General features: G+C 46.1%; 1 protein-coding gene across 1 annotated transcript in view; it reads left to right on the top strand.

Annotated features, from left to right (window-relative positions):
• Window positions 1–14,079, top strand: part of adamts18 (ADAM metallopeptidase with thrombospondin type 1 motif, 18) — a 156,929-nt gene extending 142,850 nt beyond the window's left edge. Inside the window, 5 exon segments of the mRNA XM_078401737.1 lie at window positions 2,289–2,493; window positions 7,753–7,947; window positions 9,614–9,838; window positions 12,209–12,367; window positions 13,040–14,079. Of these exon segments, the coding sequence (XP_078257863.1) occupies window positions 2,289–2,493; window positions 7,753–7,947; window positions 9,614–9,838; window positions 12,209–12,367; window positions 13,040–13,147 (892 nt within the window). The 3' untranslated portion in view covers window positions 13,148–14,079.
• Window positions 14,080–27,078: the final 12,999 nt, after the last annotated feature.

Raw genomic sequence — 27,078 nt, 5'->3', positions numbered from 1 at the left:
GGCCTCTGTAAATTGCCCTGAGAGTGTGGGGAGTGGATGGGAAAACTAGTGTGAACGGGTGATTGATGGTCACCATGCACTCATTGGGCCGAAGGACCTGCTTCCGTGCTGTATCTCTAAACTCTAAATTCTAAACTCCATCGGAAGGGCTGGTACTGAGTGCAGCCATGACCCACCCAAACCTCGCCAGGGAGACCCAGTGATCCCTAAACTAAACTATCGTTGCAGGAAACACCATGGATGTAATTTTGCTTGGAGAACTGATAATGTGAGGGGGGGAGGGGCTGCTGATAGTGCGGCTTGTGCCAAGTAAAGTGGCGGACAGCGCTCATCAGGTCTAGACTTGGTGGAAACACAAAAGGATCTGCCGCAAGAATGCAGTCAGCACGTATTCCTTGCTGACAGGTGTTCCCTTCTTGGTTTTTAACCCTTTGCCAGTCAGGGCTACCTCAAAGAAAATCCTGATTACCTTCGTGAAAGGAATTAGCAATAGTTGTCCAGCCTGGTTTGTAGAAGCGACCCCACGTGCATCCGGTTTTGCTCTCCGACATACTTGCGTAATAACTGCTTAGTTTACAGCCACTTGACCTTCACCAACTTTGCGAACAGTGACTTGGAGCACAAGAATAAAAAGTATTATTTTTAATGCAGGGGTATTATTTATTTGCCCATCTCCAGTACTCTTTGCCACCGCCTTACTGAGTAGTTACAGTCTCTGTGCCGCTGCTGACACAGTGTGACTTCTAATATCCAACACACAACCTGGTATTTAATTTAGTTCACGCTTATCGAGGTGCAATGAAAAGCCTTTGTTGCGTGCAAACCAGTCAGCGGAAAGACAATTCATGATTACAATCAGGCCATTCCACATGATAAAGGGAATAACGTTTAGTGCAAGATAAAGTCAAGTAAAATATGTTTGAAGATAGTCACAGCGAGACTGTACAATCTCCGTACAGGCAGCACCCGTAGTCAGGATGGAATCCGGATCATTGGCGCTGTAAGGCAGCAACTCTATCACTATGCTGTCTGACCCGCTGGATCTACCAATCCAGCATTTTGTGTCTATCGTTGTTGTAAAACCCCATTTGATTCGCGATTGTACTCCAGGGGGAAAAAAAGTCCGTCCTTTCATGTTGTATCCTATATGTGACTACTGACCTCAAGTTATGGATTCCATTCAAGGGACATCTCAATGGGCAGTAAGTGGCAGCTTTTCCAGAATTTGAAAAATATCGAATATATTTAAAATGAAGCTTTTATTAAAAAATCAACTTGTAAAGTTGATGATAGTGCTGGATCTACCAATTTCATCTTCCGTGGTAATTGCTTCCATGAAGCGTTTTTGTGACAAAGGAAAATTGTAAATTGCAGCACTTTTAGAGGAATTGAATAAAAGTCCCGGAACTAAATTTTTAACATTGTGTTAATTAAACTTTAACGAGACTCTCAAATCAATCCCAAACCTGCCACACATTTGCATTCTTAAAACAATAAACAATTCTGTTTGTGATCTCTAGTCTGGATGCCATCTAGTCTGGTCCTGTTAATTTTATCCGGACATTGTCCTATGGAATATCATAGAATCAGATGACTAGAAATTCATTCCCGGCTAGTGGTGCTAAATATGTTATTTGGTAGTGTTAAACTCTGTCCCCATTATTTAGTTCCAGTGAGATTCACAAACATTCAATTTTGTTGTCCAGTTTGCCAGCTGGCTAAGCTGTGATTTTTGCTTAGCTGGTTATCAAGGCATTTTGTAGTATTAACGTGGGTTAGTATTAGCTCAGTTCAGTTCAGAAATACAGTGGAAACAGGCCCTTTGGCCCACCGAGTCGGCGCCAACCAGCAATCATCCCGTACACTAACACTACACTACACACGAGGAACAATTTACAATTCTTTACAAAAGCCAATAGCATTATAACCCATTTGCATTATTTTAATTTTTTTAGCTTTTAGAGATACAGTATGGACAGAGATCCTTTGTCCCACCAAGCCCGTCATGGCCATTGATCATCCGCACACACTATCACTCCTACCTGTGTACAAAAATTACCCAAGCCAATTAACCTACAATCCTGTATGTCTTTGGAGTGTGGGACCTGGAGAAAACCCCCGCAGGTCACAGGGAGAACGTACAAACTCCGTCCAGACAGCACCTGTAGTCAGGATCGAACCCGGATCTCTGGCGCAGTCGGGCAGCAACTCCACCGCTGCCCCTGTTCTTTGTTTCAACCCTTGTTTTGTTTTTCTCCACTCTTGCTCCTCTTCTGTTGGCGTCCCAGCTGGTCGACGGGCAAGTGGAGCGAGTGCAGCCGGCCGTGCGGGGGAGGGGAGCAGAGCCGCCAGATCCAGTGCTTCCGCAAGGCGGCCTTCCAGCGGGACCAGGCCGTGCCCAACTCCATGTGCCCCGCTGTGGCGCCCTCCCAGGCTCAGCCCTGCAACATCCACGACTGCCCCCCAGAGTGGGCCGCTGGAACGTGGACACAGGTAAACCCTGCAGCGGGTGGAGGGTGGGCAGTCCAAATCCCACATCTTAGTGTCATGGAGCCCGGTCGCCAAGGGTTTCCCAGCGTTTCTGAGGGTGGTCCACAAAACTGGCAGCATTTTTAAATTCATGTTTTGGGGATCTTATCATCGCTGGCAAGGCTAGAGTTTAGAATTACAAAATGCTGGAGTAACTCAGCAGGTCCAGCAGCATCATGTTCTCTGAAGATAGGTGACGTTTCGGGTTGGGCCTTACCCCTATCTGAGAAGGGTAGGGGTGAAAACGTCACCTATCCATGTAGAGACAAAGAACTGCAGATGCTGGTCTATACCATAGATAGACACAAAGTGCTGGAGTAACACAGCAGGTCTGGCACCATCTCTGGAGAAACTGACTGAAGAAGGATCCTGACCCGACATTTCAATTATCCTTTTTCTCCAGAGATGCTGCCTGCCCCGTTGAGTTACTCAGCACTTTGTGTCTATCTTTAGTAAGTTACCTATCCATGTTCCCCAGAGATGCTAAAATGACCCACTGAGTTACTCTGGCACTCTGTATCTTTTTTTATAAACCAGCATCTGCACTTCCTTATTTCCACTGCACTCTTCTATGTTCTATATATCCATAGCCTTTGGCTAAAATGGTGTTAGAATTCAAAGGCAAATTGGATCTGGGTGTGTTATCTCTGTTTTGAAACCACACCCTTCTATCCTTTGTGTTCTATTTCTGATGTTGCTGTTAATAATAGAATCTGGTTATCTAAGCATTAACGTCACCTGTCTCCTTGTGGATACATGGAACTGCAGGTGCTGGCTTCCAAAAAAAAAAAGACGCAAAGTGGCTGGAGTAACTCAGTCGGTCATCTCTGGATAATATGGACCCCCAAGGATCCCGACCAGAAATGCCACCTATCTATGTTCTCCAGGAATGCTGCCCGTCCCGCTGAGTTACTCCAGCACTTTGTATCTTTTCTTGTCTCCTTGTGGTGGGCTGTATGGTGGAACACAGAAAGCGCTTCATGTCTCCATTATAACAATTGATTGAAAGTGACACAGTGTGAAAAGATAAAATGCAGAAGTAAGATTCTCAATAGATTTTATAGAGAAAATGTCGAACAGGGGAAATATCAAGATTACAATTAAGACTGCATATGTGCAATGATCTGAGCAGCCTCTTTATAAAGCATGTCAGGTGGGTAAAGTTGCCTTCTCCTTTGCTGGATAATTTCTATTGCAGAGAAATGATTCTTTGTGAGGATCTACGCAACTTTTTCGAACTGCCACAAAAACGAGTCCCTCGATCAAAACTTTGATGCACAACCTGCTACACGCAACTATTAATTTTATTAGCACGTCCACAGAATTTTTGCAACATTAGTCAGTTTAGTGATACAGCGTGGAAACAGTCCCTTCGGCCCACTGAGTCCATGCCGACCAGCGATCACCCATACCCGACCCTTCGCAATAGGGACAATTTTACAGAAGCCAATTAACCTACAAACCTGCATATCTGTGGGATGTGGAAGGAATCCTGAGCACCCGGAGAAAACCCACGCAGTCACAGGGAGAATGTGCAAGCTCTGCACAGACACCACTCGTAGTAGTAAGAGTTTGTGCGTTCTCCCTGTGACCACATAGGTTTTCTTCAGATTCTCTGGTTTCCTCCCACACTCCAAAGACGTACAGGTTTGTAGGTTAATTGGCAAAGCTAATTTTTTTTTAATTGCCTCTAGTATGTACGATAGTGCTAGTTCACGGTGTGATGGCTGTTCGGCAACGACTCCATGGGCTGAAGGGCCTGTTTCCGCGCTGTATCTCTAAATCCTAAATTTAGATTCGATTTGAAAATCCCTTTGTGTGTATTTATTCTCCTAGAATAGAACCTTTCATTGGATGAGTTCCAACACTTATAAACATCCATTCATTTCCCATTGGACGTTTGACTGGGGTGAGAGGGAGTGAGGCTTTACTGAAAGCGCTCCATCGTTTAGTAGCACGATGCTGCTGCCCTCTGCTGGACATGTTGGGGTTTCTGTGATGCTGGAGACAGCTGTGTAACAGAAGCCCCACAACTGGGTTAGGCCTGGCGAGATGTCAAGTGTGCTGATTCCTACAATCTACTGCTCTCCAGAGACTTGGAGCCCTTGTCTCGGGACGATCACGTTTCAGACGTGGCCGATTTTTAGAACCTGCGAATCCTCAGCCACTTAATTTGCCAAGAAGTCACGCGCCAGCACCAGGATTTCTCTAAACCCCAGACGAAAATGATACCACTTGCAAATCCTTTATTCACTCGGTGCATTGTACACGGTTCCGGTCTCGGGGATAACAAGAATAGAACAGCGAGGGTCTGGGGAAAAAAAAAGCACAAAATGGGAGATTTAAAGGAATGACAGCAGAAACGAACAGATTAAGGCAGACAGATGAAATTGAAGTGTAGGAAGGAACTGCAGACGCTGGTTTACACTGAAGATAGACATGACATGCTGGAGTAACTCAGTGGGTCAGGCAGCATCTCTGGACAAAAAGAATGGGTGGCATTTCAGGTCGAGACCCTTCTTCAGACTGAGTTAGGGGAGAGGAAGTCTAGACATATAGAGGGGTAGAGTGTGTAAATGAAAGATCAAAGCAGATGTTGATAAGGAAATGTAGAATGGTTCATCGTTAGCTGAGGGGAAGGTGACAACGCGGCACACAATCAGTAAAATTAATTAGAAGGACAGTGAAACTAGTCGGAGAACTACGGTGGGGGAACAAGGAACAGCATATGCAGGTTTACAAAAAAAGACACAATTTTACCAAATCCAATTAACCTAAAAACCTGTACGTCCTTGGAGTGTGGGATGAAACCAGAGCACCCGGAGAAAACTCAGGCGGTCACAGGGAAAACGTACAAACTCCATACAGGCAGCACCCTTAATCAGGATCAAACCCGGGTCTCCGGCACTGTAAGGCGTCTGTGCCATCTACAGATGCTGCCTGACCCGGTGTGTTCCTGCAGCATGGGGCAGCACGGTGGCGCAGCGGTAGAGTTGCTGCCTTACAGCGAATGCAGCGCCGGAGACTCAGGATCGATCCTGACTACAGGCGCCGTCTGTACGGAGTTTGTACGTTCTCCCCGTGACCTGCGTGGGTTTTCTCCGAGATCCTCGGTTTCCTCCCACACTCCAAGGACGTACAGGTATGTAGGTTAATTGGCTGGGCAAATGTAAAAATTGTCTCTAGTGTGTGTAGAATAGTGTTAATGTGCGGGGATCGCTGGGCGGCGCGGACCCGGTGGGCCGAAGGGCCTGTTTCCGCGCTGTATCTCTAAATCTAAAATCTAAAAAAGCACCGTTTTTTATCTGTTTGAGTTCCTTCAGCAGTTCAATTTTGCTCCAAATTCCATCATCTACCGTCTCCTCTGTCTTAGAGTGTCTAAACTGTCCCACATCTTCTCGCACGAGAAGGCGACATGAATCTAAGTACCCAAGACGTATTTGGGGTCATTTATGTGATGTTATCAGTGGTTGGTTAAGTTTCAGGTTGGACAAGTCTCACATTCTAGCCACTGATAAAATCTGATAGTCAGACTGGCACCTGGAATTTAACAATGAAAATTGAAGCTGCAAGGATTTCCTTTGTCTTCATTTGAACACCTTTAGGCAGAGCGATTCATCATTTATTCACCAGGGGCAGATTGTGTTCCATCTTTCCCACTCATCTGCAAGCGTGGAAAAGAGTAGTGATAAAAGAGAAATGTCCAGTTGCAGGGAATCTTGGATAGAAAACAGAAAAAGCTGGAACCATTCAGAGGGTTAGTCAGCCTGTGTGGAGGGAGCTCCAAAATTAACATTTGAAGGCAACAAAAGTTCATCATCAACCTGAGTTTACTGAAGTGTACAGAAATAGTCCACTGAACCCCCATGTTTTGGCGCCATTTTCAAAGTCCAGTCCGTGCTCTAGTTCTGATGAGCGGTGCCCGATCCAGGCGAGCCCCAGGCTGCTACAGGCCTCCTGCCATCCCCTTCCTTGCCATGCAACGTCCTTCTCCTTGTCCGTCCACCTTTGTGCCCTGGGGGGGGGGGGGGGCTTACCGCAGCTGACCTTGGGGGCACGGTAGGGCAGACCCCAGTTCCCCTCTGCCACCGGCCTCGCCCATCAAGGTCGGCTGCGGGAGCCCCCACCACCCCCGGGGCACAAAGGCTGAGGGGGTGGAGAGGAGCAGGAAGGCACACTGGTGAACAGTACAAGGGAGAGAGGTGGTCAGGCCATAGAGAACAAAGAGGAACTCGGCAGTGAAGGAGGGGAGGGGGGGTTGGAGGGGGGGGGGGCGGGGTGGTCTCCAAGAACAAGGAGGGACCATTGGGACTCTAGTGAGTACTTTGTATCTTCATCATCATCATCCTCTCGCATCCCAAAGAGGTGCACGTCAGTTAATTAGCTGCTGTAAATTATCCTGCAAGCCCAATTGAATCGAAGGAATGGAGAGGGGCAGGTGAGAGAGAATGTAAGGAGAGGGGGAGAATTGGAATGAGGGGATTGTTTTGGCAGTTATTACGGGACACTCTGTATTGTAATAAGTAGGTATATTCACCTCAGTAAGGAATTGCACGTGTGGGTTTGGCCTCGCTAACTTGCCCCTAGTGTGTAGAACACCCTCCGCCTCATCCTACCCATTTATTGGGCAGCGCGGTGGTACAGTGGTAGAGTTGCTGTCTTACAGCGCCAGAGACCCGGCTTCAATCCAGACTACGGGTGTTGTCTGTATGGAGTTTGTACGTTCTCCCTGTGACCATGTGGGTTTTCCTCCGGGTGCTCCAGTACTCCAAAGACATAGAGATTTTTAGGTTAATTGGCTGAGATAAAAATTGTTTAATTGTCCCTCGTGTGTAGGACAGGGCTGGTATACGGGGTCGGTCCCTGGTCAGTGCGGACTCGGTGGGCCGAAGAGCCTGTTTCTGCGCTTTATCTCTGAGGTAAAGTAAAGTCTAAAGTAAAGCACATGCGGGTTTGTGGGTTAATTGGCCTTTCTAAATTACTCCTATCCATATATCTGTCCAAATATATTTTAAAGTCGTAAATGTGTCCACTCTTATAATTTCCTCTGGCAGCTTATTTCAGATACAGACAACCCTCTTTTGACCGACAGTGGAAATGCAGGCCATGAAAGTGTTGGGTGAGGCCATGATGGGATCACATTGAATGGCAGAGGATGTCCGAGGGGCCACGGAGTCTGCATCTTCACCTGACTCTCACCTCATTATTGTCTCCCATTTCCAGTGCTCCAAGACCTGTGGCCGAGGGATGAGAAAGCGCAACGTCTACTGTAGAAGCACCAACCCCACGTCCAAACCGCACACCGTGCTGGATAGTCTGTGCACGCTGGACTCCAAGCCCAAGAGTCAGGAGATCTGCGTGATGCGGAGGTGCCCGAAGAACGATCGATTACGATGGATCACGTCAGCATGGACAGAGGTCTGGCAATGACTTTGTTTAGTTTATTATTATTGTAATGTGCACAGTGAAACTTTTTTTTTGGTGCGTGCTACCCAGTCAGCGGAAAGACTATACATGATTACTATCGAGCCGTCCACAGTGTACAGATACAGGATAAAGGGAATAACGTTTAGTGCAAGATAAAGTCCGATTAAAGATAGTCCGAGGGTCTCCATTGAGGTAGATGGTAGCTCTCGTTGGTGACAGGATGGTTCAGTTGCCTGATAACAGCTGCAAAGAAACTGAACCTGAAACTGGAGGTGTGTGTTTTCACAATTCTGTACCTCTTGCCTGATGGGAAAGGCGAGAATTATCTGAAGAAGGGTCTCGACCCGAAACCTCACCTATTCCTTCTCTCCAGAGGTGCTACCTGTCCGGCTAAGTTACTCCAGCATTTTGTGTCTATCTTACGCGGTAAACCAGCATCTACAGCTCCTTCCTACACATCTCAAAGCAGACCCTTACACCCGGGCATAGGTTCAGCGGGTACTCTTTGGTGTGGAAAAGAGAAAGGAACTTTTATATTTCTAAGTTAAATTGGTACATTTTGTTGAAATATTGTTAACGAGCGAAAGAAGAGAAAATTGAGGAAGAGAAAGTGAGTGAACGTTTCAGGTTGAAGAACCTTCATCAGTAATGCATCACTACCTCCATCTTAAGTGTTGACCAACTGTGATGAAAGACAAATGTCTAACCCCTCACCTTTTTGCCTGCAAGGCATAATTATACCACACAATGCTATAGAGAGGTTAGTGGAGTCAACCATTTAAGATTATCATTATATTGGATATTAAAAATAAATTGGATATTCTCTTTGCTTTCACGGCAAATTTAATTAGCAAGGATCAGACGGAGAGGGCCGAGAGAGAATGAAAGTAATTTATATTTCTTGCTGATGTGGTGGTAAGTCTGACATTGCTGACTTAACTCATTGAGTTGGCCATTTTCCTTGCTGTGCTCTGTTTAACTTGCACTGGCTTACATTCACCTCAGTGGAGGGAGGAGGAGGATAAATGAGCAGGGCTATGGTCCTCTTTGGCAGCTTCCACACTGTGACGCATTGGGGCGGCACAGTGGTGCAGTGGTAGAGTTGCTGCCTAACAGCGCCAGAGACCCGGGTTCTATCCTGACGACAATATTGCCATCCACACTGTACAGACAACGTTTTGTGTAAGATAAAGTCCGATTAATGATAATTCAAAGGTCTCCAGTGCAGTAGATGCTAGGTCAGGACTGCTCTCTAGCTGATGAGAGGACGGTTCAGTTGCCTGGTAACAGTTGGGAAGAAACTCTCCCTGAATCTGGAGGTCTGTGCTTTCAGACTTATGTACTCCTTGCCTGATGGGAGAGGGAAGAAAAAGGAGTGACCGGATGAGACTGGCCCTTGATTATGCTGCTGGCCTTGCTGAGGCAGAGTGAAGTGTAGATGGAGTCAATGGAAGGGAGGGTGGTTTGTGTGATGGTCTGGGCTGCGTCCACAACTCTCTAGAGTTTCTTGGTTGGAGCAGTTTCCAAACCAGGCCGTGATGCATCCCGATAAAATTCTTTAAACGGCCCATCTGTAGGAGTTGGTGAGAGTTTTCTTTTCAGTTCTTCGCCACTACTTCTCTCGCATAAAACACTACTTGTATTTCTCCCTGTGCAGTGCTCAGTGTCCTGTGGTCCCGGCCTACAAAAACGGGAGCTAAAGTGCAGTGAGAAAAGTGTGTCCGGCAAGTATGTCCCTTTCCCTCAGCGGAGATGTCGCCATCTGCCCAAAGTGAAGGTTGATCTTGAACGAGCTTGTAACCTGGGCGCATGTACCAATCCTGCCATGAACCAAATCCTCAGCAACGCGGCACCAGCCTGGTATGCATCACCATGGCAACAGGTAGGAGGCCAGAGTTGAATTATGGTTCGGGTGTGGGATACGATACGATACGATAGAACTTTATTTATCCCAGGAGGGAAATTGGTCTACCAACAGTCACAAAACACAACAAGATAGAAACATAGAAAATAGGTGCAAGAGCAGGCCATTCGGCCCTTCGAGCCTGCACCTCCATTCAATATGATCATGGCTGATCATCCAAAATCAGTATCTCATTCCTGCTTTTTTCCCATATCCCTTGATTTCGTGAGCTACACAATGATAAGATTACTGCTATCTTATAAGATAACTATAAGATACATGAAACATGAAATTAAAGTGATGAGTGGAAAGTCCAGGATTTAGGATGTGCAAAGATTGGGTGTCTGGTGGGAGGGGAAGGAGAAGGGGAGTCAGTCTACCCCACGATAGAAGGGGGAGGAGTTTGAGAGCCACAGGGTTAAAGGATCTCTTGTGGCGCTCTGTGCTGCATCTTGGTGGAACCAGTCTGTTGCTGAAGGTGCTCCTCAGGTTGACCAGTGTGCAATGCTGAGCAGTTAGATGGTGTGGCACTGTTTATTCAGCCCCTTGGAACTGAATATTGTTCTCATCTGCAGTAGATTGTGCTGGTGACTATTTACACTTTAGAAGTTTAAAACAAAGAACAGAAAAGACCCTGAAGATGGGCCCCGACCCAAAACTTCACCTATCCATGTTGACCAGAGATGCTGCCTGACCTACTGAATTACCCTGACTCTTTATGTCTATCTTTGACAAGAACCGACCCTTCGGCTCACAATATCTGCCCCAAACATGTTGCCAGTCGACCTGAACATATTCCATATCAATCCATTCCCTGCCTATCCATGTGCCTTTCCAAAGTCTCTTAAACGTCACTATCGTATCTGCCTTCATCACCACCCTGACATCACTTTCCAGGCTCGCACTACTCTCTGTATAAAATAAACTTGCTCTGTACGTCTCCTTTAAACTTTGCCCCTCGCACCTTAAGTGCCCTCTGATCACAAGTTGAATAACTTCCCTTCAACGGTACACTTCACTGGATATAAACTAAAGCACTTTTAAATACCAGCAGATTACTAACAGTCATACAGGTACAGCAGGCAGTGAAGAAAGCTAATGGCATGTTGGTCTTCATAACGAGAGGAGTTGAGTATAGGAGCAAATAGGTCCTTCTGCAGTTGAACAGGACCTGAAGTATTGTGTACAGTTTTGGTCTCCTAATTTGAGGAAGGATATTCTTGCTATTGAGGGAGTACAGCGTAGGTTCACTAGGTTAATTCCCGGGATGGCGGACTGTCATATGATGAAAGAATGGAGAAACTGGGCTTGTATTCACTGGAATTTAGGATGAGAGGGGATCTTATAGAAACATATAAAATTATCAAGGGATTGGACACGCTAGATGCAGGAAACATGTTCCCGATGTTGGGGGAGTCCAGAACCAGGGGCCACAGTTTAAGAATAAGGGGTAGGCCATTTAGAACTGAGATGAGGAAAAACATTTTCACACAGAGAGTTGTAAATTTGTGGAATTCTCTGCCTCAGAAGGCAGTGGAGGCCGATTCACTGGATGCATTCAAAAGAGAGTTAGATAGAGCTCTTTGGGCTAGCGGATTCAAGGGGCATGGGGAGAAGGCAGGAATGGGGTACTGATTGTGGATGATCAGCCATGATCACATTGAATGGCGGCGCTGGCTCGAAGGGCCGAATGTCCTACTCCTGCACCTATTGTCTATGTATCTGTGTATCTACTGTATGTATCTTAGATGCAAGCCGATTATAAAATGGTAAAGCATGGAAATGAACTGCAAATAAGGGGAGTCTGTAACAAAAGGGCACAGGTTTAAGGTTAGAGGGAAAACATTTAAAGAAGCAACTTTTTCACATAGAGGGCAGTGGGTACATGGAACAAGCTGCCAGATGAGGTAGTTGAGGCAGATAAAATAACAACATTTAGTGTCACAGAGTCATACAGTGCACAAACAACCCCTTTGGCCCAACGTGCCCATGCCGACCAAGGTGCCTCATCTACGTTAGTCCCACCTTCCCTTCGGCCCAACTTGCCCATGCCAACCAAGGTGCCTCCTCTACGCTAGTCCCACCTGCCCACATTTGGCTCATATCCCTCTAAACCTTTCCTATCCATGTACCTGACCAAATGTCTTTTAAATGTAGATGGGCCAACTTGGAAGAGTTGGGCCGAAGGGCCTGTTTCCGTGGTGTAAGACTTGATTAAGTCGAAGCATGTTGATGACTTAAATTTTGCTGCTCCTATCGTACGGAAGATGAAAGGCTGTCTGTTTCTGTGTCACTGAGAAGGACTAGCAGACAAGAAGGGTGCAAATAATTCCTTTCTTTCCCGTGCAGTGTACAGTAACGTGCGGAGGGGGAGTCCAGATCCGCAGCATGCACTGTCTACGACAGGGGAGACTCTCGGTGGGATGTCACGTACACCAGAAGCCAGCAGTGTCGAGAGCTTGCAATACAATCTTCTGTCCATCACCCAGAAAAGGTAAGTCCCCTCAGATCTAGTCACCAGAGCCTCTGACTACCTTTTGTTTTCATCTCCGTTGAGAACCTCGATCCGCTTTGCAATGCTTTGAATGCAGGAGTAAGGATGGCGAATACAGGAGTGAATGGGTGACAGAGTGGGTCTTTTACCCAGGTTAGAGGAATCAAAAACTAGAGAACACTGGTTTAAGGTGAGAGGGGCAGGATTTAATAGGAACTTGAAGGGAAACGTTTTCACTCTGAGGGTGGTTGGTATAAAGAACATACTACCAGAATTAGTTGAGGCAGATGTCATAACAGCAGTTAAAAAACATTTGGACAGGTACATGGATGGGAAAGATTTAAAGGGGTTTGGGGCAAACGCGGGTAGGTGGGACTTGCTTAGATTGGAGATTGTGGTCGGCATGAACGAGTTGGGCCGGTCTCCTAACTCAGCTCCCCTGTAGTCCTTCGATCAGGGCGGTTTGGGGCTATGGGTTAGTGGTTCTTTTTTCACCACTTGTAAAGATTGATGTACCTGGTGGGTATCTGGCTGATATCTGGTAGGATAAGGAGGACAAATGATGAAGGACCAGTTGGTTCTACCAGTGCAAGGACTTTGAACCTTGAAGGCCAAGGGACCCTATGGCTCTTGTGGCTTTTCACCTTTGCTGATGTGTATTTTCTTCTCCCATCGTAGATCTCAACTGTGTCGACTACTTTAGTTGGTGCCAGCTGGTTCCACAACACGGGCTCTGCAGCCACAAGTTCTACGGCAAGCAATGCTGCAAGTCCTGCAGCAAAATCAACCGATAGCGACCGGCGTCTTCCGCCACCACAATCACCTTGACCTTCTCTCCTCACTCCCCTTCCCCACGGATCAGCCACCCCAACAAGATTATTTATTAGCCGCTGCCAAGGAGGTTTTGACCGCGTCCAACGGGGGCAGACTCCGAACTCAGCGCCCCCTGTTGTCCTTCGATCAGGGTGGTTCAGCGCTGACTTGGACAAAGGCCTAGTGGGTCTTTTTTTACCCCCCCTGAAAAGATTGACGGACGGTTGGCATCTGGTCGTACAAGAGGACAGACAATAAAGACGCGTTGGTTCTACAAAGACTTTGAAACTTTGAAAAGTGTTTGCCAACCAGTCTTGCTCTTGTTGATGGAAAGTTATCCTGCTGGATAAATTTAATCCTGGTCAGCGTGGAGAATCTAGGTATATAAATATATATATAAATTGTCCATTTTTTGTCTGTAAGAAGTATTAACAGTTTGTGTGGTCTGCATTTGATTGTTTTCATATGTTTACATCCCTGGGTGTGTGTGTGTGTGTGTGTGTGTGTGTGTGCGTCTGTATGTGTGAGAGTGTGGGGATATTATGTTAAAACAGTGCCCATTAACTGCTATTGCTTTTCGAGAGAGCACGGAAGATGCACTTACCGATGGAAGGAGTATGATTGCCTACGTTAGAATATCAAGCGCAGCGTTTAAGACTTTGTGGTGCTAATATCCAGCCAGACATTCAGTCAGGCTGTCACAAACTGCAATGTAGACCTTATTGTTCATGTACTATCGAAGGCTTCATCCACCAAATGATGTCTTTGTGTTTCTTTGATAAAGTCGAAGAGAGAAAGGCATGTATTTTGAAAGGAAATATTGTCAGAGGGATCCTGGCGTTCTGGGATGGGAGAAGCGAGGAATTTTAACAACCCCATGTGCTTGCTAATTGAAACTATGCATTTTGTTAATTCGAGAATTAAAAGACAATAGACAATAGGTGCAGGAGGAGGCCACTCGGCCCTTCGAGCCAGCACTTCGATTCAATGTGATCATGGCTGATCATTCACAATCAGTACCCCGTTCCTGCCCTCCCCCCATACCCCCTGACTCTGCTATCATTAAGAGCTCTATCTAACTCTCTCTTGAAAGCATCCAGAGAATTGGCCTCCACTGCCTTCAGAGGCAGAGATTTCCACAAATTTACAACTCTGAGTGAAAATGTTTTTCCTCATCTCCGTTCTAAATGGCCTACCCCTTATTCTTAAACTGTGGCCCCTGGTTCTGGACTCCCCCAAAATTGGGAACATGTTTCCTGCCTCTAGCGTGTCCAATCCCTTAATAATCTTATATGTTTCAATAAGATCCTCTCTCATCCTTCTAAATTCTAATTGTTCCCTGCAAATAAATGCTGGAGGACGTTTGACACTTGCAGTGGTTGCATCATTAGGTAGGTAATCATAAGGGGTGGTAGGAGTCCATTCAGTCCATCGCGGCTGTGCTGGTCCTCTGAAAGGGCTGATTTTGGACCTGCCTGCTGCATCATCTACAGAACATAGGGAGAAACATTGTGGGTGATCCCAGTGTTTCATCAGGTGAACATATTATTTAACTTCATTCTCCCCAACCTTACTTCCTCCACAATCCTTATGGGGAAATAAACAGGACTAGTACATAGGATGTGAATGGCAAAGGACACAAGGCTCTTCGAAACAAATAGAGTTTAGACTTTACAGATACAGCAAACCGCAAACGTGCAAACAGGCCCTTCGGCCCTCCGAGTCCACGCCTCCAGCGATCACTCGAACACTAGTTCAATCCTACACACTAAGCATAATTTACAGAAGCCAATAAACCTACAAACCTGCACATCTTTGGAATGTGTGAGGAAACCAGAGCACCCGGAGAAAACCCACGTGGTCACAGGGAGAACATACAAACTCCGTACAGACAGCACCCGTAGTCAGGATGGCACCCGGGTCTCTGCCGCTGTGAGGCAGCAGCTGCACCACTCTGCCACACTTCATGTTATGGACAAAAGACAAGCACAAAATGCTGGAATAACTTAGCACATCTTGCAGCATCTCTGGAGAACATGGATGGGTGACGTTTTGACTCAGACTCTTCCTCAGAGTTATAAGACCTCATGCCTAGACCCTTCCAAGAGTTGGATGGTAGAAGTGTGTCCTACAGTACAAGAGCCAACAGATTTCACTAGCAACATGTTGTATGAATGAATCAGGGCCAAACTCGGCAAAGACTCTTTCGGTGAAACTTTTTGTAATGGCCGTACATTTGCTTCCATTGGCCTTCCACTGGTGAATAACATTAGACTTCAAAACCTGTATAGGGGCAGACCAATTTTTCCTCCAAGATTAAATTTCAAACATAGAACAGTACAGCACAGAAATGGGTCCTTCAGTCCACAATGTTTGTGCCAAGTTAAACTGATCTCATCGTGATCTGTATGTGATCCTTATCCCTCTATTCCCTCTATTCTCTGCACTTCCATGTGTCTATCTAAAAGCCTCTTAAACACCACTATCGTATCTGCCTCCACCACCAATCCTCGTGATGCGTTCCAGGCCCCAACCATTTTCTGTGTAAAAAAACTTGCACTGTACATTTCCTTTAAACTTTCACCCTCATCTTAAAGTTCTGCCCTCTAGTATTGGACATTTCCACCCTGGGGAAAAAGTTCTAACTACCTACCCTATTCTCTGTCTCTCATAATTTTATATACTTCATAATTTCATATAAACCTACATTTACAAAATAATTCATCAAAACACAAACCGATACCTTTATCTTGCCTCATCTTCATCCACACAGTGCCTGTAGAATTGTCAACTGCTTGAATACTTTATTTTGCAGGTTCCATCACATGGTACGATACATTTAAGAGGCTTTTAGATAAGCCCAAGGGATGTGCAGGGAATGGACATGGATCACATGCAAGCAATGATTAGTTTGAGTTGACACCATGTTCGGCATGGACTGTGGGCCGATGGCCGAATATTCCTGGCCCCCCACATTCAGTCTGAAGAATGGTCCCAACCCGAAACATCACCTATCCATGTTCTCCCCAGGTACTGCCTGACCCGCGGAGTTAATCCAGCACTCTGTGTTTTTGTTTGTAAAAGATAGACACAAAAAGCTGGAGTAACTCGGCGGGTGAGGCAACATAGCTGGAAAAAATGAATGGATGACGTTTCGGGTTGGGACCCTTCTTGCCTCGGCAGTTCCTTGTGTCTCCATGGGGAATAACACATTTAGTTTAATTCTGCCTGCCATTTCCTGAAGCTCATTTATATATTCTGTCTCTGATTGTTGGGTTAGGAGACCTTCCTAAACAAAATATTTTATTATTATTACTTCTTGTACATTTTTAATTTATTAATAAATTCATGTAGTGGGTTACCTGAAGTACAAGCAAAGCAGGAATACAAGATTATTGTGATGGTTGCAAAACATTATTGAGAGTGGCTGTAGTTTGCTTTTTGTATGTGCATTAATACTGTAAGTATTATTTAAATTTTTGTAAATCTTTTTGTAATAAAATTCATTCACACGTTAACGTACTTTATGAACGGAATGATGTTGGGGTGTGATGCAGGAATCCTGGTTGAGTGCACTTTGCGTCTAATCATCTTACAATTGAAAGATACGTCATAGAAACAGGTCCTTCGGCCCACCGAGTCCTCGCCAGCCATCGATCAGCCGTTCACACTAGTTTATGTTATCTCACTTTCTCATCCAATACACTAGGGGCAAATTACAGCAGGCCAATTAACCTACAAACCCACACACTTTCTGATGTGGGAGGAAACACAAAGGGCGGTGGGTGTATGGAAGAAGCTGCTGGAGAGGGTAGTTGAGGCAGGGACTAGCCCCAAGTTTAAGAAACAGTTGGACAGGTTCATGGATAGGACAGGTTTAGAGGGATATGGACCCAACAAGGCCAGGTGGGACTAGTGTAGCTGGGACATATTGGCCAGTGTGGGCACATTGGGCTGAAGGGCCTGTTTCCATGCTGTACACTCTATGACTCTATGAAACCGGAGCACCATGCGGTCATGGGGACAACATGCAAACTCTACACAGGCAGCGCCCGAGGTCTCCAGCGCTATGAGGCAGCAGCTCTACCTGCCGCGCTGCTATCGTAACAATAGTGGAAAGACTATGCTTCTTTTGAGTCTGCTCCACCGCTCACTAAAATCTTGGCCTCACACCATTTTCTTGCCTCTTCCACTCAACCCTCAAATCCAAAACCTTGCCTACTCCATGCTTGGAATTTTTCAAAGATTCCACCTCCACATCTCACTGGCAAGGAAAATTGCAAATATGCATGATCTACTGAATGAAGGATTCCTCCATCTTAAATGACCAACCTCTTGTTCTGAGGTATTTATTCACAAAATGCTGGAGTAACTCAGCAGGTCAGGCAGCATCTCGGGAGAGAAGGAATGGGTGACGTTTCGGGTCGAGACCCTTCTTCAGACTGAGATATTGTTCAAAACTGATGCCATGGTCATCTGGTGCTGCGTTATCATCACAAGGTATCGATGGATGTCAGGAAGTCAATTTAACTCTGTCCAACCCTTTTCACCCTGTGATAGACACAAAATGCTGGAGTAACGCAGTGGGGCAGGCAGCATCTCTGGAGAACATCAACAGGTGACATTTCAGGTTCAGGACCCTTCTTCCCGACACGAAACGTTACCTATCCAGTTTCTCCAGAGATGCTGTCTGACTTGCTGAGTTACTCCAGCATTTTGTGTCTCTCTTTAGTATAAACCAACATCTGCAGTTCTTTTTTATTATCCACTTTCCCTTTCCCTTAACCTCTGGAGTTTACTTTTATGAAATTATTCTTGTGTTTTGACTTCTCACTTTTCATCCATTTATGAAGATAGATATAGGTCCAAATGTTGGTTTCCGAAAAGAGACACTAATTCTGAAGAATGGTCCCGACCTGAAATATCACCTATCCATGTTCTCCGGAGATGCTGCCTGACCCACTGAGTTCCTTCAGCACACTGAGCACAGCTTACTTACTGCCTGCCACAATTGTTTTTTTATTATAGCGCTACACTTCAAAAATATTCACGTTTTGAGCCATCCCAAAGTTGAAAGCTATGAGGCAAGTTTAAGGTGGTTTGTAAAGTGGAGATTGACAGATTCTTGATTAGTAAGGGTGTCAAGGGTTATGGGGCAAAAGCCGGAGAATGGGGTTGAGAGGGAAAGATAGATCAGCCGAGATTGAATAGCTGAGTAGACTTGATGGCCCAAATGGCCTAATTCTGCTCTTAGAACTTATGAACTAAAGCTCTGAGGTGTTGCTGCTGACAATGCAACAGATGCCTTTGATAATTCCAAGTAATGGATCCCAGCTACTTTCTTTGCTGTTTGCTTGTTGCTCTTGCTGTGGTGTAGGTAATCCGCGTAGTGTTTAGTTCCGTTTAGTTCCAGCATGGAAACTGGGTCCTTTGGCCCACCGAGTCCGCGCCGCCCAGCCATCAGCCGTACACTAGCACTATCCTACACACTCGGGACAATTTACAGAAACCAATTAACCTACAAATTGACATGTCTTTGTGATGTGAGAGAAAACCGGAGCACCCGGAGAAAACCCACGGGGTCACAGGGAGAACGTGCAAACTCTGTACAGACAGCACCCGTGGTCAGGATCGAACCCGGGTATCTGGTGCTGTAAGGCAGCAACTCTACCGCTGCGCCACTGTGCTGCCCCGTATTCATGTGTGTAGCTCGCCCAGTCTTGTTCTGCAAACTTAATGGCACTTAAACACTTAACACTGATTCCCCTCCCTTTTTTTAAGTGTCAATAAGTTGTTAATTTTATATCGCTTTGATGAAGTTTGTGCCCCCTTTTCTTCTAAGTAATCCCTGCTGGAGATATCGGATGAGATTTTATTCATCGTGTGCATGGAATATAAATGTGTGAACATTTCAATTGCTCTTTGAGCTACAAGACTATTTCTCGCTTGCCTTTCAAAAGGCCTCTGCTGCAGAACCAAGTTAGTTACAACTACAAAGGCATTCATAATGCCATGGCATCTTCGCTACTGGGGAACAGAGGCATCGAAAAGTAGAGGGCAAATATTTAGAGTAAGTGGTAAGAAGATCAAAGAGAGAATATGAGGAAGATTTTTTTTTTTTAATCTAGAGGGCGATTGGCAACTGGAGTGGACAAAGCCTAGCAGCGCCAGAGACCCAGGTTCGATCCCGATCTCGGGTCCTGTCTGTGTGGAGTTTGCACATTCTCTCTGTGACCTCGTGGGTTTTACTCCGGGTGCTCCGGATTCCTCCCACATTCCAAAGATGTACTTGTTTAGATAGTTCTTAAATGCTGTGAGAATACCTAACTCTTATCATTCACTCGGGTATGTTTTGTTTAGTTTAGTTTAGTTTAGAGGTACAGTATCACAGTGAAACAGGCCCATTGTCCCACTGTGTCCACACTGACCAGTTTTTAGGTTGACTGGCCTCTGTAAATTACCGCTAGTGTGTAGGATGCGAAACTGGGATGACATAGAACTAACATATAGGTGATCATTGATCACTCTTGCCCTTCTTTATCTTGAAGTACAACAGAGGCCTGACTGAAACAGAGGCAGGCAGTCAATGTGGTTTACAAAATTGTTTCATGGAGCTGCAATGAAATGAGACCATTCGTCCCATGGGGATGGGCCATCCCTTTCTATGGGGAATCCCATTGATCCGATTCTGCTATTCCTGTTCACAAAGTTTAGTTTCGCTTAGAGACACAGTGTGGAAACAGGCCCTTCAGCCCAAGGAGTGCGTGCTGACCAGCAAACCCCGTACACTAGTACTATCCTACACACTAGGGATAATTTAACATTTTTACCGAAGCCAACTAACCAAAAACAATTAGGATCGTGGAAGGAAACCGGAGCACCCGGACAAAACTCCATGCAGTCACAGGGAAATTGTACAAAATCCATAAAGAGAATACCCGTGGTCAGGATTGATCCCAGGTCTCTGGCGCTGTAAGGCAGCAACTCTATCGCTGAGCAGCTGTGTCACCATGGCACCCTCCTGAGCATTTTGCTTCAGGATGTAATAAAATATTTTGCTGTTCTCTCACAAGGCGAGCGATCTCCTGTTCCTGTGATTGATACAAAGTGCTGGAGTAATTCAGCGGGTCAGGTAGCATCTCTGGAGAACAATGGATAGGCGACAAAGAGTCCCGACCCAAAACGTCACCCATCCATGTTCTCCAGAGATGCTGCCTGACTGCTGCCAGCACTTTTTGTGTCTATCATTGGAATAAGCCGCCATCTGCAGTTCCTTCTGATTACCTACTGTCCCTGTGCTTGGAGCTGACCTCAGTGAGATGGGACAATCACTCTTCACGAGGACGTGGATGATCGGAGGGGGCAGCAGCCCCATACAACCTCTGGAAGCAAGTCTGACAACACAGACGTGTCCCTACAGGCTCTGTTGGCTGAGCAGTGCGAGCTGATTCCGGGAGGCCAAGTCAACAGTTGCAGACAAGTGACACCTCAATGTGTAGGAAGGAACTGCAGGTGCTGGTTTACACCGAAGATGGACACAAATAGCAGGAGTAACTCAGCGGGTCAGGTAGCATCCTCCCCACTCCTTGTCAGACACTAACCCACGTCAGGTTATCTCCCAGCCACGATGTGTAAAGTGAAGCTCCCTCACCGCCAGCAAAACTGACACACCTCAGAGAACATCGTCATTTTGCACCACCCCCTCTTCCCCCCCCACCGGATATCTATTCCATGGGAAGAGACGTGGCGTTCTACTGCCCATATCTTCATATGCTTTGTCTCAATCCCCCCATATTGAACATAGAACAGTACAGCACAGGGGCAAACCCTTCACTGGTGCAATGGTTCAATGGTTCTTTATTGTCATGTAGGCATAGCACAGTTAAATTCTTTTGCACAACTCGCCATATTTTGGTGCCAAGGGAAAGAAACAGTCCAAAGTCCACAATGCTGGATGTGCTGGAGCCCCCCCCCCGATCCAGGTAAGCCCAGGTAAGCCCCAGGCTGCTGCAGGACCTCCTGTGGACCCTCGACCGGCTCGGCCCACGAACCCACATCCCTCTCCTCGCCCAACTGCCTCGGTGTACCAGGGGTGCCTCCTGCAGCCGAACTTGAAGGTGCAATCCTCCATCCTCGATTCCATGAGGACACCCTGGGTCTACGTTCTCGTCGGCCGCCAGGTCCACCCTTGTTCTCAGTGGCCAACCATGTCTGTGCCAAACATGTTGCCAGGTTCACCTTATCTTCCCTGCCTGCATCTGACCCACGTCCCGCCATTCCCTGCAGATCCATGTGCCTATGGCAAATTGCATTGTGCATTGCGGGTGCCTGTGACACTTAAACACTCGTGACTCCAAACAGCCCTTGAGAAGGTGGTGATGTACCATCTTCTTGAACGGCATTATTCCTAAAAATTAATTGCTTTAAAGCAGAAGGAAAACCAGTTTATACTTCTGCCATAGTTGTGGCAATTGACCGCACACACCCTTGCTTTGGTGGAAACTCCCTTTTTGCCATCTTGGACTGAACCTCAAATGGACTGAGGTGAAATATTTGCCATTTTCAATCTGAACCACCAGATGGCGCACCTCCTTAGGCTGCAATTAAACTGGTATCAGTTACAAATATCCTTATTTTTAACAAATAATGTTGATTTCTTTTGAGGCATAGAGGCCATGCCAACCAAAATCCCCCATCTACTACAGTCCCACTACAATTCAATGGGATGGTGGGACGGTCATATGTTGAAAGAATGGAGCGACTGGGCTTGTATTTACTGGAATTTAGAAGAATGAGGGGATCTTATTGAAACAGATAAGATTATTAAGGGATTGGACATGTTCCTGATGTTGGGGGAGTCCAGAACCAGGGGCAACAGTTTAAGAATAAGGGTTTGGCCATTTAGAACGGAGATGAGGAAAAACTTCTTCACCCAAAGTTGTGAATCTGTGGAATACTCTGCCTCAGAAGGCAGTGGAGTTCGATTCTCTGGATGGTTTCAAGAGAGAGTTAGATAGAGCTCTTAATGATAGCGGAGTCAATGGATATGGAGAGAAGGCATGAACGGGGTACTGATTGTGGATGATCAGCCACGATCACAGTGAGCGCCGGTGCTGGCTCGAAGGGCCGAATGGCCTACTCCTGCACCTATTGTCTATTGTCTATTGAACAGATCTCATCTGCCTGTACAATGATCCATATCCCTCTATTGCCCGCACTTCCATGCGCCCATCTAAAAGCCTCGTAAACGCCAGTATCGTATTTGCCTCCATCACCACCACTGGCAATCTGTTCCAGGCCTACTCTGCACATGTCCATTAAGCTTTTCCCCTCTCACCTTATATCCACGCCCTCTAGTGTTGGTTATTTCCACCCTGGGGAAAAAATTCCGAATGTCTACCCTATCTATGCCTCTAATAATTTTATATTCTACTATCACCCCTCCCCTCAACCTCCGATGCTCCAGAGAAAGCAATCCAAGTCTGTCCATCCTATAGCTCAAAACCCTCGAATCCAAGTAAGATTCTGGTAAACCTCCTTTGCACCCTCTCCAGAGTATCCACATCTTTCCTGGAATGGGGCGATCTGAACTGCACTTTGTGCATTGCCCAGGATTCCAGCATCTACAGTCTCTTGTGCACTCGATCGTTCGCTCGGCCCGGTTACAGGTAACCGTGGAAACACAGGCTTTGGTTCTGACTTTTCCGCTTTCTGACAACCTGTGGAGTTGTCTCTTTTCCAATTCTCTCGTTGACTTTGAGAGCAACCAGATATTCGACATCCTGCCTGACCTGTTGAGTATTTTCAGCAGTTTCAGCTCGATTTCCTATTTTCTGGTTTTCACCGGGTGCTCCGGTTTCCTCCCAAATTCCGAAGAGGTACAGGTTTCTAGATTAATTGGCCTCCGTAAATTGTCCCTAGTGTGTAGGATAGAACTAGTATGCAGGATGATTGTTGGTCGATGTGAACTCAGTGGACCGAGGGGCCTGATTCCACGCTGTATCTCTAAGCTAAAACATATTGCATCTGCTGTATGTTAGATTAATTGCTCAGTCTGCTTGAGAAGCCTTGAAGAAGATTTGCATTTTCTTCATAACTCATGATCCCACTTACTCAACGCCACCATGAATCACGAGCTGTTGTAGAGGTAACAGATGGAGACAGCGTAATCTGATCACGTTAGAGCACACACACTCGCCCATAAGGATGTGGGATTGGGGCCTGAACCTGTTAATGTCAAGATTAATGTCAAGGCCACCTACAGGCGTCTTAGCTACGATCCATGGCGTCGCCACTTCCAGCCCAACAATCATTCTAGAACCATCACTTCCCTCAACCTGGACCTGTAAATTTCATTGCTTTACAATTGCTGGCCATGCCATTCAGTCCCAAGACCAAGAACTCACCCCCTCTCTCTCTCGCTCTCTCTCTTTCATTCTCTGTGCCATTCCACCATTCCCCCACTCTCACTCTCCCTCCCTCTCATTCCTCCTCTGACTCTTTCTCTTATTCCCCCTCTCTCTCTCATTCCCCCCTCTGGTTCATTCTCCCCTCTCTTTCTCCCTCATCCTCCCCTCTCCCACCCCCTCTCTCTCTTTAATTCCCTCTTTCTCTCTTACTCCCCCTTCTCTCTTTCTCATTTCCCCTCTTACACTTTCATTCCATCTCTCTCTCTCTCTCTCTCTCTCTCTCTCTCTCTCCACTCCTCCCCGTCATTCTCCCCCTCTCAGCTTTTCCGGGTCACACTTTGCCCATCCGACTTGATCTCTCTCTGGCCTTGTGTTTGTGGGGTAAACTATGTTTCAGTGTTGCTTGTTAACTGCACTGGTGCAATCCACTGCATTTTTTTTGCAGGTGCCATATCAATGCAAGGAGTTGTTGTTATTGTTGTTGTTGGTTGATAGAAACCAGGACCATTCCTTCAGCTGCAGCGCCCCCTGCTGTGAATCACCGGCCTGGCGGGGAGTGCCTCTCATTGACTCACCCACTGAGTCAGCTGAACAGCCAGCGTGTCAAAGGGCAATTGTCCCATTACTCAATTGATTTAAGAGGAAGGATTCATTGTGGTGCCGGTGTCAAACTAAATAGAAATTATTCATGTCATTAGCAGTTTGCATCTGCAAGTGTGGGCTTTATTAAATTAGCAAGAATTGAAATCAGCATTAAATCTGCTTCCATGTATCTTTCATTATGGTTTATTACTTCACAATTAACAAAAAATATGTCTACGTTCTCACAGACAAGGGCTAAAACTGCAGGGTCCTCTGTGGCTTTTATTCACGTATCTATATTTCTCCCAAGGGAAATCAATGCGGGTAGAGCAGCTGCCTCATGGTGCCAGAGACCTGGGTTCGATTCCGACCTTGGGTGCTGCTGGTTGTGTGGAGTTTTCATGTTCTTCCTGTGACCGTGTGGGTTTCCTCAGGGTGCTCTGGTTTCCTCCAACATCCCAAAGATGTGCGGGTTTGTAAGGTTAATTGGATCCTGATGTGCAGGGAAGATAGACACAAAGTGCTGGGGTAACTCAACGGGTCAGGCAGCATCTCTGGAGAAAAAGGATGTGTGATGTTTCGGATCGGAGTCTGTCTGAAGAAGGGCTCCAACCCGAAAACCTGAGTTACTCCAGCACTTTGTGTCTATCTTCGGTGTATACCAGCATCTTCAGTTGTTTCCTACACCTGATGTGTCGGGAGTGGATGTGAAAATGGAACAACCTAGAACTCGTATGAATGGGTCTTCGATTGTCCGCATAGACTCAGTGGGCTGAAGCACCTGCTTCAATACTGTGTTTTTAAACTAATGTAAACTAAATGGATTAACAGGAGTCGGCACAGTGGTGCAGTGGTTGAGTTGCTGCCTTACAGCTCCAGAGACTTCGTTTTGATTTTGACGGAGTTTGTGCGTTCCCCCGTGACCACATTGGTTTTCTCTAGGTGCTCTGGTTTCCTCCCACATTCCAAAGCCATACAGGTTTGCAGATCTGTTGGCTTCTGTGAAAGAAATGTGTAAATTGTCCCCAGTGTGTAGGATAGTGTTTGTGTCAGGGTGATCGCTGGTCGGCACAGACTCGGTGGGCTGAGGGCCTGTTTTCACGCTGTATCTCCAAAGTCTAAATCTACAACATTCTGTAATTTCTTGTATTCTTGGGCAAAGCTGTTCCCAAACCAAGCTGTGATGCAACCCTATAGTACACTCGAGGCATTGGAGAATGACAATTGTTGTCCATTTTACCTGCAATGGATCCATTGGAGGCTGTACAGTTAACGCACCATCATTTTTTAAAATAATAAACTATGTTTATTGCAGCAAATCATGCAGCAAATCATTGAACATCAGAATTCTCATAAAATCCAATTGTTTTCCTTGTTCCAGCAACAGTTTCGGTTTGGATAAATTAGTTTGTTAGAGAGAGAAAGAGAGAGGGAGGGAGAGAGAGAGAGAGAGAGAGAGACAGAGAGACACACAGACAGACAGGCAGGCAGGCAGACAGACAGAGACAGACGGACAGAGACAGACGGAGAGACAGAGAGGGAGCAGGAAACAAACCTGAACTCATTCTCCCGGAGAGATTAATAGATTGTTTCCCCTTTTAATATCGAGTCTAAATTGTTTAATTGATCATGCCTGTCTGAATTGGATTTATTAGCTATGTACACATTGGAAGATTCATTGGAATTTCATTGTTGCCTCAAAATTTGACCTTCTCATTTAATCTTAGTCAATTCTAAATGAGAAGAGCATGCATTAAAACCTTAAGCCCTTGGTGGTAAAGTGACAGGAAACCTGGAATATTCACGATGAAGCACAGATGCATTATCCTCACACACTTCCTCCGCTCCTGAGTCAGACTGAAATGTTCAAAGACAGATTTCTGTTGCAGAACATGCTTTTGATTCCACACTTATCCAGTCATAGTGTCATAGAGTCATACAGCACGGAAACAGGCCCTTCAGACCAACTTGTCCATGCCTACCAAGATGCCTCATTTATGCTAGTCCCATTTGAGTGAAAAAGTTGCCCCTCAAGTTCCTATTAAATCTTTCCCCTTCCTTAAGCCTATGTCCTCTGGTTCTTGATTCCCTTACCCTGGGTAAAAGTCTTTGTGCATTCACTCTATCTATTCCTCTCATAATCTTAAGCTCTTTCCATGACTTCCACAGTATTGTTCCATTGTTTTGAAGTGCCTGCCGTAATTCATATGGATGCTCATGCACTTAGTAAGGCAGGGAGCACAGATGCACTACAGACTATAAGTTCTGTGCAAAAATCTAGTTTAGTTGAGTTTAGTTTATTATTATCGCATGTACCGAGGTACAATGAAAAGCTTTTTTGTTGCGTGCTATCCAGTAAGCGAAAGGACTATACATGATTACAATCAAGCCATCCACAGTGTACAGATACAGGACAGAGGGAATACCGTTCAGTGCAAGATAAAGTCCAGTAAAGTCTAAAGATAGTTTGATGGCCTGCAATGAGGTAGAATGTAAGTTAGGATTACTTTCTAGCTGGTGATAGGATGGTTCAGTTGCCTGATAACAGCTGGGAAGAAACTGCCCCAGAATCTGGAGATATGCGTTTTCAAACGTCTGTACCTTTTGCCCGAGGGCAGAGGGGAGAGTGTCCAGGGTGAGACTGGTCCTTGATTCTTGCTCTCCATATTATCTATAACCCTCATTATGCTTCCCCTTCACCTCCTAGGATGGCACAGTGGCACAGCGGTGGAGTTTGCTGCTTCACAACGCCAGAGATCCAGGCTCGATCCTGACCTCAGGTGCTGTCTGTGCGGAGTTTCCACATTCTCCCTGTGACCGCGTGGGTTTTCTCCGGATGCTTCCGCTTCCCCCCAAAGGATGGGTTCCAAAGATGTGCGGGTTTGTAGGTTAATTGGCCTCTGTCAATTGCCTCGATTGTG

Source organism: Rhinoraja longicauda, chromosome 6, assembly GCF_053455715.1.
Source record: "Rhinoraja longicauda isolate Sanriku21f chromosome 6, sRhiLon1.1, whole genome shotgun sequence".
Lineage (NCBI taxonomy): Eukaryota > Metazoa > Chordata > Chondrichthyes > Rajiformes > Arhynchobatidae > Rhinoraja > Rhinoraja longicauda.
The sequence above is the reverse complement of the archived record's forward strand: the minus strand, read 5'-3'. Positions and strand labels throughout refer to the sequence as shown.